Here is a 15,595-nt window from a genome sequence, read left to right on the forward strand (position 1 = left end):
CGCTGCCCTGACTGCCCGCTGAGTGGATGAGGTCACTGGGCTCCCTCGGTGGGAAGCCAGGCTTGATCTTTCCCAGACGGAGCCTTGCTTTTCTAGGCAAGGCCTTCACTGAGCTCACTTGCTCTCAGCCTCCAGGACACCCGCAGCCCGGCTTCCTCGCTCATCCCCACTCCCTCCAGGCTGCTGCTGGCTTCTCATCCCTCAGGGAGTGGCCTCACACTTCCCGCCTCCCCCGGGGTCTCTTTCTTGCTCGTGGTGTTAGAAGTCACCGAGAATAGCTCCTCACATGCCCCAACGTTTCAAACCTGACTCCCCACCCCCGGGCGCCCCCCCAGGTCACCCTGTGTTGGGAACTGTCCCGATTCACCCATTTGCCTCAGACGGAAGCTGGAAGGTGCTTCTGTGGCTGGAAGCCGGCCGCTCCCCTCCCCAGTGACCCACCGTCCATCAGCCCGCGTCCCATTCCCACAGCCACGCCATGGTCCATTTTTATCCCCTTCTGTCTTTCACTAGGCCATCCTCGCGCCTGGAGGATCTGTAACGGCCTCCCACTCACGTCCTCCCTTCTCTCCTGACTCTAGGGCAGACCCGGAGCCTCCACAAAACAGGGCACAGCAAGTGAGCGCAGCCCTCGAGCTCCAGGCCGACTTCTGTGGGTCCCGCTGACGCGCGGCCCAGGGCCACTCCGGCTCTGGCCCCGCCCCCGCGCCCGGCTCCGCCCCGCCCCCATGACCGACAGACCGACAGACCCACTCACCGGATGGGGAAGCCGGCGGCACTGATGTGGATGGTCTCCACGAGGCCACAGGCCTCCAGCTGGCTCAGGACCTGCGGGGAGGGGAGAGGCGTGGGCCGCAGGGACCACAGGCCCCAGACGCCACGCCCTCAGTGGCCCCGCTGGCAGGGACCTGCGGGCTTCCCTGAGGGCGGACACTCTTCGGGGCAGCGAGCAATCGAGGGACCTGGAGAGGCTATCCCTGCTAGAAGGGGTCCCGGTGGCCCCAGATCCCTTATGTGAAGCCTGGATTCTGGTACAGCCGAGGCCGGTGCTGGCCGTCTCACCACTTCCAACTGTGCCTCACAACGCAGCCCAATCCAGTTCCTAGTTTTTATTTAATTTATATTTTGCAGACAACACAGTGCGTCACAGCTGAGAGGCGGGGGAAGCTATACTGTGAAGACGCTCCCAGGACCCACCCCACGTCTTTACCATAAAGCAGTGATCCTGGCCATGGACTCTAAGGCCACATCAACCATGTGACTGTAGGACCCACTCCAGCACAGTCCAGCTCTCACACCTCACCCACGTCCCTCCATAGGGCAAAGGCCAGCTGCTGGCCACAGAGTGCTTCTGAGCAGATTTTAGGAACGACACCCTCATCAGAACCAGCCCTGTGCCTGGTCTGTAAGGTGATGCAGACTCTCAGCTAATCATGAAAGACACCCATTCCTCTGGGCTGCCTGTCCTTGTTAGGGCATGTGGCTTGGTGAGCAGAGAGCAAGATGCCCTGTAGCCCCTACTGGCCTCCTGTGGCTGGACCACTGTGCAGTGCACAGACCACACAACCGTACACGACTGTCCTGCCAGAGCAGGGGAGAGAAGCCCTTCCTCACGCCACTCCGTTTGGAGCAGATGTCCCATCTCTCACCCCTCCAGCGTCCTGGCACAATGGGACCCTCCGCGATGCAGTGCCAGCCCAGTGTGTTACCTCCTCTCGGTGGAATATCTGCGCCTGGGCCTGGCTGTTGGGCTTGATGCAGCGAATGTAGTGGGGTGTGGTGCCGTGTAGGACCTGCAGGAGCTGCTCCAGGGAGGCCTGCAGAGGGGAGACTGCGGCTCAGGCTGCAGGGGGGCATCGGCTGGGCACCCCGAGACCAGGACCCTCACATGCCCTGGGGTGACTCCAGGTGGCCCTCACTGGGTATACCCAGAGCATGCCCCCAGGGAACCTCCTTGACCTGTGACCCTCTACCTGGTCTGTCTGCCTGCATTTGATCTCAGGCTTCCCCCACACCAACCAGGGCAATCTTCCCAGAAGAGAACCGTCTCAGAAACCCTGCCTTTCATTCAGGCGACTCCTGTCATGACTAAGCCCGTCCTGTGTGCTGGGGCTACGGCACAGCTGGCCACCGTCATCGCACAGAGCAGGGCCTTGCAGACGCAGGGCGGGCCCTCAGCGGCGTGTCTGAGGCTGGACGGAGAGGTGTTTCCCTGACCCAGGCTGCCCTGGTGGCCTCCCCCGGAGGTGATGAGAAGGCCGTGGTGGGAAGCAGGACAAGGCGTAAGCTAGGAGGGGCAGCAGGGTGGGATGAGGCAGGGAGCAGGAGACGAGGGGCTGAGACGCACACGGCGCCGAGGAGGGGACAAGCCTGCTCCGCCAAGGACAGGGCCTGCCCGGAAGCAGCGAGCTCCCACGGAGGTTCAGCAGCCACTGCGCTTCTGTGATCACTCTATCCGCGGTGGGCGAGAGGGCACACTGCCGCCCACCGGCGGAGGCTTCCTGTCATGACTACGGACCCCCAGTCCATCTGTCAGGTTCCGGTCTCCCACAGATGGGGACCACGGCTACTGGCCGCCTCCGTGCTCCAGAAGCTCAGCCCGATCCCAGGAGGTGCTCGGTAAATGTTGGACACTCATGAGCAAGCACGTGGTGTCAACGCCGCCCGACCCACCTTGAACTTGGACACCACGGTCAACACGGGGGCCCGGTTCTGGCCGGAGGGCTCTTCCTGGGACTTCTCTTCAGGGTCAGCAGGAAACAGCACCTTGAGCAGGGGGTCCTGGGACTGCTGCAGGAGCCTGGTCAGTTCCGGGGGGACGGGGTCCTATGGGAAAGGACAAGGCGGCGGGTGATGGCGGGGGGATGGGGAGAGCTGCCGGCCCTGCTCCATGGTGCCCCAGGAGGAGGGCCGGCCCACGTCTGAGCCTAGAGGCCCGGAGACGCGGTGTGAGGAGGGTTGTTTACCGGCAGGTTGTGCCGGAGTAGCAGAGACCTCATAAAGGTGGGTCTGAGAGGTGACCCTGGACCCCGAGAGGATGTGCAGGCGGGCAGGGAGCACAGCAGATGCTTCCGCACACGTGCGGCGACGCCTCCGCGTCTGGACTCACCGGTGACACTGGCCACCGCCCGCCCCTCACCTTGTTCTTCTCCACCAGGCCCGCGGTGCGGTACCGCACAGGCCCTGCATAATGCAGCACAATGAAGCTGGGCTCCGGGCTCAGCCTGTCGCGGCCCAGGCGGGGGCGGCCGGTCAGGGCGCTCTCGATGCGCGTCTGGAGCTGGGCGGCGCTGCTTGGCCGGTTAAGGCGGCACTCCTGCGTGGGGCGGGCCGTCAGCCGCGAGGCTGAGGGGCGCGGGAACCCACCCATGGGAGCACCACGGAGACCCTGCGACGGAGGGCTCAGCGGGCAGGCGAACCCACTAAGCAGACACAGAGAAAGAGGCACAGGGTGGGCCTCGAGGTCCCGGGAAAAGCCCCGGGCCCCGAGGGGCTGGGCTCGCCGGTGACCCCCCCACCTCGTTTAAGAGGGAGCAGATGCTGACGGGGCTCCCCTCGATGAGGTCCAAGCAGGGCTGGTTGTCCTGGTAGCTGACAAACGACCACGCCAGGCCCTCCACTGCGTACTCCTCCTGGGGGCAGAGGGCAGTCATGGTCTGAGCTGGAGGATGGTGGGGCACCCTCTGCTGGCCTTGGCAGCACGTTGCCCGAGGGACCTGAGGCGCCCAGCCGCACCCGGGATAGGGCTGGGGCCAGGGAGAGGGTGAGGACGCGGGCCGCCCCACCGCGCACCCGCTGGGCCCTGAGGTAGTGAGACGGGGCTGGGGCTGGGGCTGGGGAGGGGGTGAGGACACCGGCCGCCCCACCGCGCACCTGCTGGGCCCGGAGGTAGTGAGCCACGAAGTGCTGCTGCAGCTTCTCGTTGGCGTAGTTGATGCAGAGCTGCTCCAGGCTGTTGTTGGGGAACGACTCAAACCCGTACACGTCCAGCAGGCCTGGGGAGCCAGGGCAGGGGACCCGTTGGGGGTTACTGTGGGGTTACAGGGGCCTGGGGGGAAGCTTCACCCTCGGCAGCCTGAGGATGAAGCCGAGTGGGCACTCTACCCCACCCCAAGGGAGGGGTTCCCCTCGCCACCTCCTGCCCCTCAGAACTCAGCAGGAAGAGGCCAAAGGAGGTGAGGGAACCAGGCCCCAGGGACCCCGGGTCCCACCTAGTCTGGATGGCCTGGGCCTCGGCCGCTCAGTGGGTGCTCGCCGTTCTGTGAGCAGACGTCACCGATGCCTCTGAGCTTTGCTTCCTCCCCTACCTGACTGTCCCACCCAGGTTCCAAAGACGTTCTCAAATCCCGCCCCGCCCCCCACAGGCCCTTCGAGTCCGTTCTACTCTCCTGAGACAGGAGCTGGGTCTCCAGGGGCTGAAGGGGCCCTCGTGGCCTGGGCACCAGCTGAGCCTGCCTGGAGAGCTAGGGACAGCCAGATACGGGCACCAGAGAGAGGGACCTCACCCCACACTGGTGGAGTGGGAGGGGATGGGTGCAAGAGCTGCCTGGAGGCCCCCCGACCTACCTATGAAAGTGGTCCAGGAGTCGGGGGTGGCACAGATGCTGCTGTTGATCACCGAGACCAGCCAGTCAAACAGCCTGTTGGTGTGTGCGGGGGGGAGTGGGCTCGGGTGAGAGGGGTCCGGCTGAGCTGGAATGGTGGCAGAACTGCCCTTCCAGCCTGGGTACACCCCTTGGATGGAGGGCCTATCCTCTGAGCCTGAAAGGTCAAGGGCTAAACCTGCTCCGCTGGTTTCACGCCCATCCTGTCCCAGCCCACTACACCTGCAGGCTGGGGTCACGTGTGTGCCGACACGAAGGCCTGGCTTCTCCACTGCCAAGAGTGAGCAGGGGACCAGTTGCAGGCACATCACAGTAAGCTTCTCTTTACTGCCTGTTTTACAGACTGAAACTGTGCCAACCCGACATCGAACAAGCCGATTGTGCCACTTTTCCAACAGTGCTATTTTAAAATTATTATACATTGCTCTTTTAGACATAAAGCTACTGCACACTTAATAGACTACCATGTAGTATAAATACATCTTATCTATGTACCAAGAAACCAATAAATTTGTGTGACTTGCTTTAATGCCGTGATCTGGAAGTGACTACATCGCTGAGGTCTGCTGTGGAACGCTGGGGCTAGACAGGGTGTGGGTGAGCCTCAGTCACTGGCCTGACACCCAGCTGCCATCTTGACAAGGGGTGGCGGGTCAGGCCTGAGTGGGATTATAAAGGAGAGTTCACTGGACTCCCCTGCAAACCTCAGCCAGTGGAGGCCAGAGCTCAAGGCCCCAGGACATCCCCCTACTCTGTCCTGTGTGAGGGCACCCCGTCACCCCAGCTAGACAGTGACACCCTGCGCTCTGCAACCATCACCCCTGAGATGATGGAATGGTTGCCGTACAATGTGGTGACACATACGACATGATACAAGGGTTTTCTTCCTTACGATTTAAGTAATTGCTCTGCAAACTTTTAAACGGTTTCTATTTTTTTGCAATAAGGGCTTCAAATATCCATGTGAGGTAGTAAAAACAAGAGACCTAGTGATACAAGGACCTGTTTGCTGTGTGTAAAATGATCCATGGTTAGAGGTTCACTGTGTCTGTGACCACTTTATCTACCCATTTTGCAGTGATCTGACACAAAACCTTTAAAAATCTTTGTCCTGAAATTCTGACCTGAAATTTGCTTCAAGGGAGTGAGAACGGAGTCCCTTGCTAAACGGAGTTCAGTCTGGGCCCAGGGGCCCTGGGCCACTTTCCCTCAGAGGTTCTGACTCCCTCAGCGGTGCAGTTACACACACACACACACACACACACACACACACACACACACACACACACACACACACACACACACACACACACACACACACACACACACACACACACACACACACACACACACACACACACACACACACACACACACACACACACACACACACACACACACACACACACACGTGTTCCATCCCATAATTTCCGAGAATCCTGCCTTCAGGGGCATCCTGAAGGGCCTGAGAGCCCAGGGTGAGAAATGCCCCCAAGCGCACGGCTGGAGGGTGGAGATGCCCACAGATACAACAGGGAAAGGCCAAGGCCGCCGCCTTCCGGGTTCTGGGCTCCACTCCCTGCAGGGTTGCTCGAGGCCGTGGGCTAAACTCCCGGCTCTACTAGCAGCTATCGAATCCCCAGGTGACCACAGAGAGGACCAGGGCAGGGACCCAGGAGCCCATGCACCCACAGGTCTTCGCCTGGACCTGGGAGGCCTCACTTCACCCCTGGGCCGGCCCTGCCAGCGGACAGCCAGGCGGGCCTTCCCTGCCCACCGCCAAAGTGAGGCAGGCTCCTGTCTCTGAACCACATGCTGGATCTAGGCCAGGCTGTGGCCACTTCCCCACGCAGAGCCCTCCAGAATCCAGCCAAGGGCTTTGCTTGGGGAAGCCCAGGAGCCACTCCCTGCTGTCCCCCCGGGGCTGGGGAACGGGGCAGGGAACCCGTCTGCTTCCCCCTGGCAGCGCTCACCGTCTGGTCCAACTCCAGACTGGGGGCATCTGGGAGGAGGGCAGGGCCCAGAGCACTCACCGTGCATAAACCAGTTTGGCCAGACAGTCTCTGCGGGTGTCGCACTCCGCCTGGGAGCAGGGCTTCCGGAACACCTGCTGGTCCCTGCCCGCCCGGATGGTTCGAATCCGCAGTGTCTCTAGCAGATGATCTTCCGGGAGCCCCAGCAGCAAGGCCGACGTCCTGACAGAGCCTGGGAGGCACAGACACCCTTCGTCCAAACAGCCCTCTGCACAAGGCCCCCTGAAGTCAGCATGGTGGGGCCGTGACCCCCTCAGTGGGGCAGAGCAAACTCAGGAACGGGGGGAAGAGACTCAGCAGGGGCAGGGGCAGGACTTGAGGCCAGAACTGCTGTGTCCCAGTCCACACGGCCAGGAGTGGGATAAAGCACTGCATAACCCACCCACCCCCACCCGCCCCAGCTCTCGTTTTCTGTAAGATGCAGAGGAAGCTGTCTGCCATAGCAGAGATGGGGTGAGGAGGAACCTCTCCAGGGCAGGGCCCTACAGCTGACGGCTTCAGGGGCACAGATCCCAAACTGCACCTTCTGGCCTCCTTGCACCTGATCCCACCACACTGGCCCTCCTCCGGGTGGGGCCTGCCTCACTCCTGGGCGGTGTGACCAAGGTCCCCCGTCCTCACCCTCACACTGAGCATCGTTCACCAGCGGGCAGGGCTGGGCTTCGTTCCCCGAGTCAGCAAACCGGGTGTTGCCGAGGTGCAGCAGTCCAGCCAGGGCCTGAGGGGGCAGGAGAGGACACCTGGTGAGTACCTTTTCAAGGGCTGGAGCCCAGCCCAGGAAGGGGCGGGCTCTTTCCTGCTGAACAGAATCACGATAGCAGAGTAACAACAGCTCTCATTTACTGCCCACTTACTCCCGGCCAGGCAGGACTCTACACAGGTGATAGGGATCGTCTCGTATAACCAGTGAGGCACGTGCTATGGTGATGCCCATGACAGACACGAGACGAGGAGAGGTTAAAGCCTGCACTTGGTAAAGAAGGAAGCCAGCATGAGAATCCAGGCAGTCTGGCTTCCAATCCCTCTCGGGGTAGCCAGTGGGAGCACCAGGTCACCCCGTCTGTCCCTCTGCCTCCCGCTGTTCCCTGTGGCCCGGACCACTTCTGTGTGGTTGCTAGGGGCTTGGCTCTGGAGCCCTTCGCCCCTTTCCCAACACTGCTGGGCTCCGAAGCCCAGCCCAGCCAGGGAAGGAGCTGTGATCTTGGTCTCTGTACGGTGGGTGCTCCCTTGCCTTTGCACTCAGTGGTCCACTCGGGGGAGCCCCCGGGGGCTGAAGGAAGAGGACCGCCAGGTCCAGCAATTTGGAAACCTTTGGACCGGGCACCAGTAGAGCGGGGCCTCTCCCCCGATCCCAGTCTGGTCCCAGAAAGGGTGGCTCCACATGCTACCGGCTTCCAGGCCACAAGCACCGCAGGAGGAGACTGCCATGTTAATGGGCATTGTGGACAGGCCGGGGCTCACGCTGCCCTCAAGCTCACGCTCCTGGCCATACTCCTAGGGTGGTCCTCTCGTCCTGGGCTTGACCCCCGTGCTGTCCCTCTGGCCAAGCTGCCCGTACTGGCTGTGATTCCTCTCCCTTGCCTCAGCAGCCCCCACATAGAGAAGGAGGCCACACTTCACCCCACTGCTCTGCAGGGGGGTCACCACCTGCAGACGGAGGCTGCCAGTGGGGGTGACTGGGCCCGGCTCGCCTGGGCCAGCACTGAGTCCCAGGAGGAAGGAGAAGGAGGTGGGAAGTTGGAACCAGCACTTCTCCAACAAACTATTTGTACCACTGAGTGCTGTCTGGCTTTGGGCAGGTCTCAACCATGGAATGGGAATAACCTCCATACCCATGGAACTGCTGAAAAAAACAAGTGAGCTAAGAGTGACGATTTAAAAGTTTTAACATGCTGGATAAGCATGTAGCAGCATTGTTTTCTCTGCTCTGATTTAACAGAGCAACACCTGAACCAGGCACTGTCCCTCTGACCTCCGGGATCACTGTGCTGGTCTCTTCTGCAGCACTCTGCTCTGCCCCCGTCCAACCTGACACCCTGTCTCCAGGCTCCACTGCGCAGAGAGGTGGTCGCCTCCTTGGCCATCGTGCCGTCGGGGCCTAGAGTTCTAGATCCTCAGGGGAAGAGACTCGCGAGTTGAGAGAAGGGCCCTACGAAGGGGGCTGCCCATCACCGCTGCCACACGTGAGTGGTGTGGCTTTTCCTCTGACCTGAAAGATGTTGTTCTGGGTGGGGGCATCAATGCCCAAATGAAGCATGGCCTCCCTGGTCACCTCGAAACAATCTTCTGAAAAGGAATCCGAGTCACAGCCCCACATCAGGACCCGAGGTCAGTGTGGGCGACGGGTCGTGGGGGGATGCGTGGGTGCTGCTGGGCCGGCCCAGGGCGCTGGGCAAGGCTCCCCCTACCTTCCAAGGTCCTCTCTGGGTGGGGCAGCCAGGAGAAGGCGGCTCCCTCGGGGAGGCGCCACTGGACCCTCTCCTCGGCGCGGGCTCCTTTGTAGATCTGTGGGAGTGGGGGCGGGCGGCTGAGCCGGGGGTCCTGGGACGCCCAGGCCTGCATGGGCTTGGGCAGGCAGAGAGGAGCGGCAGCCACACCACAAGACCGAGAGGCCCCTGCGGGGAGCCATGGGCTGGCGGGGGCGCAAAAGCAGCGGCAAGCAGCTCTGGGCGTCTTCACTCGGTGCAAAAAAACCCCACTCACCGAGGGGGCCTGTGGTGTGGGGAGGAAAGCCTAACCCCGCCTGGGGAGCCCCCGGGCCCGATCTGAGAGCAGGGAGACACTGTCCACGCCTCGGGGGATCCCCGGTCTGATGGAGGGGGCACGGTTTAGGGAAGGCCTTGTTCGGTTGGTGGAGGCAGCTGTCGTTCCAGGACAGCCCTCCGTTTGAAGGTGAGCATTTCCCGTGTGGAGACAGGCCCAGCCTCAAGGGCCCTCTGCCAGGCCGAGGCTGCCCCGGGAGCCGAGGGCCAGGGTGAGGCGTCAGTGTGACGTGAGGTTTGTGGGAGTAAGTGGGGCAGCAGCGCTGAAAGCCGGGCGAAGAGGAGGCAGGAAGCAAGGGGGGGTGGGGGGGCGGGTAGGTTTAGAGGGCACAGACCCTTCTCTGCCCTGCACCTGGGCAGCTGTGGGCCCCGCCTGGGACCGACCTGGTAGAAGATGTGGAAGTTCCTCTCGCTGGGGGCCTGGCAGGCCACTCGAGTTTTCTCCAGGAGGTAGGTCTGAACTGCAGCTCCCGTCATCTGCTGGGCCCTGGGCACAAGCAGGTTGGAGCCCGTTAGTGGCCTGTTCATGCCAGAGCCATTTATTGGGTACTTATGGTGTGCCAGGCTGCAGCCTCACCCCGGCTTTTCCACTTAAGCAATGGGGGTCATGAGGACTCGGGAGGACCACTCAGCAGGTCCTGGGGGCGGGAAGGGGAAGGGCCGGGACAGTCCCCTCCAACCAGCTCAGGGACAGGGCCCAGGCCTTGGTGCCTCATTTTGCCCCAGCCCAAGGCGGGAACAGAAGCCCCAGCCTCAGGCTCAGAGATGCAGCTGAGAGGTGACAGGTTTAACTAGAAGTCTCTGCGAAGGGGAGATGCCAGAACACACGTGTCAGGACAGGAATGCTGTCCCTGAGTCCCTCGGGCTGGAGCAGCTAGAGTTCCCCAGGTTCAAAGTGTACACGCAGGTTCACTCATCCCACATACGAATGTGCCAGGAGCAGCTGGCTTCTGCCCACAGCGGTGGCCCAGGCTGGGCACTGGCCCCCCACCCCCCGGCCCCCCAGCAGCCAGGGCGGCCGCAGAGATTACCCGTTCAGCTGGAGCTGGATGAACTTCCCGAAGCGGCTGCTGTTGTTGTTCCTCAATGTGCACGCGTTCCCTGCGGACCACAGCTTCTGTTCACAGAGGCCCCACAGAGTCCCCACAGGCCTACAGGGGCCATGTCGCTATCCTCAAGTCACCTACACGCCCCTCTACTGGTTTCCGGGTCACAGGTGACAGGGCTAGGGACTGGGCACTTGGGCTGTGAGCAAGTGTGATTCAGTCGTGTTACAGCTTCCTGGCAAAGGGGGAAGAGCCAATCTAAGCAGTCAGGGACTTTTGTTTGAAGGGAAAGGATCAAAAACAAGATGTCAGGACTTCCCTGGTGGTCCAGTGGTTAAGACACAGGTTTTTGATCCCTGGTCCGGGAAGATTCCATGTGTCTCGGGGCAGCTAAGCCCATGTGCCACAACTACCGAAGCCTGCTCGCCTAGAGCCTGTGCTCCTCAAGAAGAGAAGTCACTGCAATGAGAAGCCTGTGCATTGCAGCTGGAGAGTAGCCTGCACGTGCCGCGATGAGAGGAGGCCCACCTACAGCAGCAAAGACCCAGTATGCCCCACCACCCCCCTCAAAAAAAACAAGTGGCTACTATTGAGGCGGACAGTAAGGCGCAACATCTAGAGTGCCAACGCAGACACTGATTGCTGTGCATCCCGAGACATGTCCCCTTCTCTGAACCATCAGGAAGCTGTTCAGAAGGATGGGACATGGGCTGGGTGAGCCTCTCCCGCACCTCTGCTCCATCTGCCTGGGTGAGACGGAGAGGACGACAGAGTGATGCTACCACTGCTGGAAGGAGGCTAAGGGTAGCCGGGAGGCGTGGTTGGGGATCCAAGGCGGTGAACGATAAGTCATTCTCCATCCCGCAAAGAGAGGGTCTCAAGGCACGGCTCCCCTGCCCAGAAGGTGGTAAATTCCACAGGAGACAGGGCGGAGGTGCTGTGCGGAGGACACTGGGCTTACCAAAAGCTTCCATGATGGGGTTGGAGTTCAAGATGCGCTGTTCGATCCTCTCGGCAACCTTGTGGCTTTCCCAGGACGTGGGTGAGGCAGCCACAACGGCGTAGAACTTCATCAGGCAGCGGGATGTCCATGTCTGTGGCAGAAACAGCCCTGTGGGAACTGTGCCCATGTTCCCGTCCACATGTGAGCCTGCCGGGGACAGGGGCCCATGACTGCCCTCTTGTCCGCCATCCATGTTGCTGATCAAAGGGTTGAAAGCGGAATTCAACTGTGTCCCTCACCTGTGTGATGGGGACACTTACTTCTGCCTTTCCTAGCTCCTGAGGATGCATTTAAGGATTGGGGGGCGGTGGAGAGGAACCTCTCCGGTGGTCCAGCGGTTAAGAATCTGCCTTCCAAGGCAGGGGATACAGGTTCGATTCCTGGTTGAGGAGCTAAGATCCCATGTGCCGTGGGGCAGCTAAGCCCAAGAGCCGCAAACAGAGAAGCCGGTAAGTGGCAACTACTGAGCCTGTGTGTTCTAGAGCCTGCGTTCCTCAACAAGAGAAGCCCGCATGACACAACTAGAGAAAGCCTGCGAGCTGCAATGGAGACCTGGCTCTGCAAAATGAAAAAAAGAAATGACGGGCACTGGGACAGAGGAAGACAACCTACACTGACCTGAGCAGGCTACTGAGCCATGTATTTGTTCACCAACCCTACAGATGCAGGTGCAATTATATACTACCTGCTTTCAAACTGATGAATCTCGGGCATCAAAGAAACCTAAATTTTATCAAAGATGACATATTCAATAAATGATAGGGCTCTGATTTATACTCAGGCAATCGAATTATAAAATTCCCACTGTTTTTATAATCAGCTGAGATGAGGTCTATTTACATTTTAATTTCCATTTGTTCACTGCTAGGACAGAGAACCACAAGAAATTTCTGTATACTGACTCTGGATCCCTGCTCTATACCTCACTGTAAGTTTTTAGTTGTAGCTTTGTTTTGGATTTTTTTTTGGTTGCTCTTTTAGTATATATATTTTTTTAGGTCTCGCTCTGAGGTGGGAAGTGTTCCCTCTCTACTGTTTTCTAGAAGAATCTGTACAGAACTGGTAACATTAATTTCTGAAATACTTGGTTGTAATTGTTGTTCAGTTGGCTGAGTTGTGTCCGACTCTTCATGACTCCAGGGACTGCAGCACGCCAGGCTTCCCTGTCCTTCGCTATCTCCCAGACTTTGGTCAAACTCATGTCCTTTGAGTCAGTGATGCCATCCAACCATCTCATCCTCTGTTGTCCCCTTCTCCTCCTGCCCTCAATCTTCCCCAGCATCAGGGTCTTAAACACTTGGAAGAATCCACAAAGTGAAGCCGCCTGAGCCTGGGGCTTTCTATGAGGAAAGATTTTTAACTATGATTTAAATTTGTCTCAGAAATTTAGATATTCAGGTTATATATTTCTTCTTGTGTGAGCTGCAGCCGTCTGCGTATTTCAAAATACTCTCTCATTTCATTAAACTGGAGAATTTACTGAAATAAAGTTAATGAAAAAATTTCATCTGTGGAATCTTTAGTTATGCCTATTCTTTCATTTCTGACATGTGTAATTTGTCATTTTCTCTCTGTAAGTCCGGCTAGAGGGGGGCTTCCCTGGCGGTCCAGTCGTTAGGACTCCATGCTGACACTGCAGGGGGTTCAGGTGGGGGAACTAAGACCCTACAAGCTGGGCCTCACGGCCAATAAAAAGTCTGACTAGAGGGTTATTGATCTTATTGATCTTTAGAAAAAACAGCCATTGATTTCATTTACTTCATTATTTTTTTCTGTTTCTACTTTAGTGTTTTTTTAAAAAATATTTATTTATTTAAGAACTATGGACACCATTTTGCTGACAAAGGTCCATATAGTCAAAGCTATGGTTTTCCCAGTAGTCGTGTACAGAGGTGAGTCTTGGATCAAGCCAAAGAACTGATGCTTTCAAATTGTGGGGCTGGAGAAGACCCTTGAGAGTCCCTTGGACTACAAGGAGATCAAACCAGTCCATCCTAAAGGAAATCAACCCTGAAGATTCATTGGAAGGACCGATGCTGAAGCTGAAGCTCCAATACTTTGATCACCTGATGCAAAGAGCAGATTCACTGGAAAAGACCCTGAAGCTGGGAAAGATTGAGGACAGGAGGAGAAGGGGACGACAGAGGATGAGATGGTTGGATGGCATCACCGACTCGATGGACATGAGTTTGAGCAAGCCCCAGAAGATAGCGAAGGACAGGGACACCTGGTGTGCCGCGGTCCGTGGGGTTAGAGAGTTGGACATGACTTAGCGATTGAACAGCGACAATTGATTTATTTTTGGCTGTGCTGGATCTTGGTGGCTGTGTGGGCTTTTCTCTAGGTGTGGCAAGTGGGGCTCCCCTCCAGGTGTGGTGCGCAGGCTTCTCATGTTCTCTAACACAAGCTACAACAAATTTCCCTCCAGGCGCTGCCTTCTTTTTTAAAGCACAGATTTTGATATGTTGTGCTTTCCTTTTCATTCAGTTCAAAGTGTTTTCTAACATCCATTGTGATTACTTCTTTGACCCAAAAGATATTTAGAACACAGTTTATATTTTAATCTTTTCAAATTGAGATTTGTTTTATGGCTCAGAAGAGAAAGTGAAAGTGATGTCGCTCAGTCGTGTCCAACTCTTTGCAAACCCATGGACTGTAGCCTACCATGCTCCTCTGTCCACGGGATTTTCCAGGCAAGAGTACTGGAGTGGGGTGCCATTTCCTTCTCCAGAGGGATCTTCCCGACCCAGGGATTGAACCCGGGTCTCTCGCATTGTAGGCAGACGCTTTACTGTCTGAGCTACTAGGGAAGTCCTAGTAGGTTCAGAAGAGAGTCCATATCAATTCCACGTGTACTTGAATGTACAAATCTCAAACTATTAATTTTATTTCTCCTTTCAATTGCATTTAAGAACAAGGATCTGTGGTTGCCCCCTTTTGGTAATTTTCTTAGGATATTACTAATACTTCTGACCCACATTCTCCCTTCACCTGGGACACCAATTACAAGTATGTAAACCATCTGATATTGCACCAAAGCTCCTGAACGCATTTTCTCTTTGTTTCTCAATTTCCTCTTTGTTTTTTGATTTTTATTGACCCACTCTCAAGTTCACTGATGTATTCTTATGCATGTCTAATCTGCTGATAAGCATAAAGGAGTTGTTCATGTTTTTAATTTTTATCACTTCCATTTAACTGTAGTTTCCATCTCTCAGGAAAGAGATTGGATGAAATCTTTTCTGGAGATACTAACAAGCTCATGAGAAAAGTTATGGGCATTCAGGGTCCCACAGGTTTAGAAAGCTACCCCTGGTGAGACAGCTTTCTAAACTCTATTCATAATCTCTTATGTTTATGGAATCCTGTCCACAAACATAAGAGATTCTAATCAGTTGCTTAAGGCTTTACTCTTAAGTATGAACAGAAATTCAAAGATTATCAACTCCTTGGTAAGCTTCTTTTACATGAATGGCAAATATCACAACAAAAGAGGAAAAGGAACTAGAAGGAAATAGAAATGAAAAGGGCAGGAGCCAAGTAAAAATCATGAAAGATCCTCAAAGAGGAGAGAAGAAATAAGACCAAGATGCTGGGGGGAAAATAATACTCAGAGAATAAGAAAGAACTCTTAGAATTAAAATGCTTAATAAAAATTCAAAATTAAAAAGACTGAAGGGTAAATTAGAGAGTATCTCCCAGAAGACAGGACAAATATTAAGAGATAGAAGAATATGTAAGAAAAATAGGATATTAGACAATTTATCAAACTCCCTACTAATATGAATTCCATAAGGAGAAAACAAGGGGTGTAAATTATTAAATTATTAGATACAGCATTTTCCCAAACTAAAGGACATGAGTCGCAAGGTTAAAAAGACCTACGCAAAATATCCAGCAGAGCAAGTGAGAAAAGACACATCACTGTGAATTTCAACACCTATGGATAGAAAAGATGACCCTAAAAACTTTTGGGAAGAAAACACAAACTGCCACTTATGGACTGGGACTTTTAACAACACTCAAAGAATATATAAAGAAATAACTTCTAAATTCAGAAAGAAAATGATTTCCAACTTGAGATCAGAATATCCAGCCAACATGTCAAATTAAGGCTCAATAAACATTTGCAGATGTGCAACAACTC

The 15,595-nt window shown here is 56.3% G+C and overlaps 1 protein-coding gene across 6 annotated transcripts in view; it reads right to left on the minus strand.

Moving 5' to 3' along the window:
- Positions 1 to 15,595, minus strand: part of MYO19 (myosin XIX) — a 49,931-nt gene that overhangs the window by 6,829 nt on the left and 27,507 nt on the right. For 5 of the 6 annotated variants that reach the window (XM_043902916.1, XM_043902915.1, XM_043902917.1 and 2 more), the window contains 14 exons: positions 11,407 to 11,539; positions 10,431 to 10,500; positions 9,784 to 9,886; positions 9,046 to 9,142; positions 8,847 to 8,923; positions 7,259 to 7,355; positions 6,638 to 6,809; positions 4,567 to 4,640; positions 3,874 to 3,995; positions 3,519 to 3,632; positions 3,140 to 3,316; positions 2,674 to 2,826; positions 1,710 to 1,817; positions 758 to 828 (listed from right to left, as the gene is read on the minus strand). In XM_043902916.1, the coding sequence (XP_043758851.1) occupies positions 758 to 828; positions 1,710 to 1,817; positions 2,674 to 2,826; positions 3,140 to 3,316; positions 3,519 to 3,632; positions 3,874 to 3,995; positions 4,567 to 4,640; positions 6,638 to 6,809; positions 7,259 to 7,355; positions 8,847 to 8,923; positions 9,046 to 9,142; positions 9,784 to 9,886; positions 10,431 to 10,500; positions 11,407 to 11,539 (1,568 nt within the window). The remainder of the gene's footprint in view (positions 1 to 757; positions 829 to 1,709; positions 1,818 to 2,673; positions 2,827 to 3,139; positions 3,317 to 3,518; positions 3,633 to 3,873; positions 3,996 to 4,566; positions 4,641 to 6,637; positions 6,810 to 7,258; positions 7,356 to 8,846; positions 8,924 to 9,045; positions 9,143 to 9,783; positions 9,887 to 10,430; positions 10,501 to 11,406; positions 11,540 to 15,595) is intronic. The other variant, XM_043902918.1, reaches the window with a different exon arrangement.

Source organism: Cervus elaphus, chromosome 5 (genome assembly GCF_910594005.1).
Source record: "Cervus elaphus chromosome 5, mCerEla1.1, whole genome shotgun sequence".
NCBI lineage: Eukaryota > Metazoa > Chordata > Mammalia > Artiodactyla > Cervidae > Cervus > Cervus elaphus.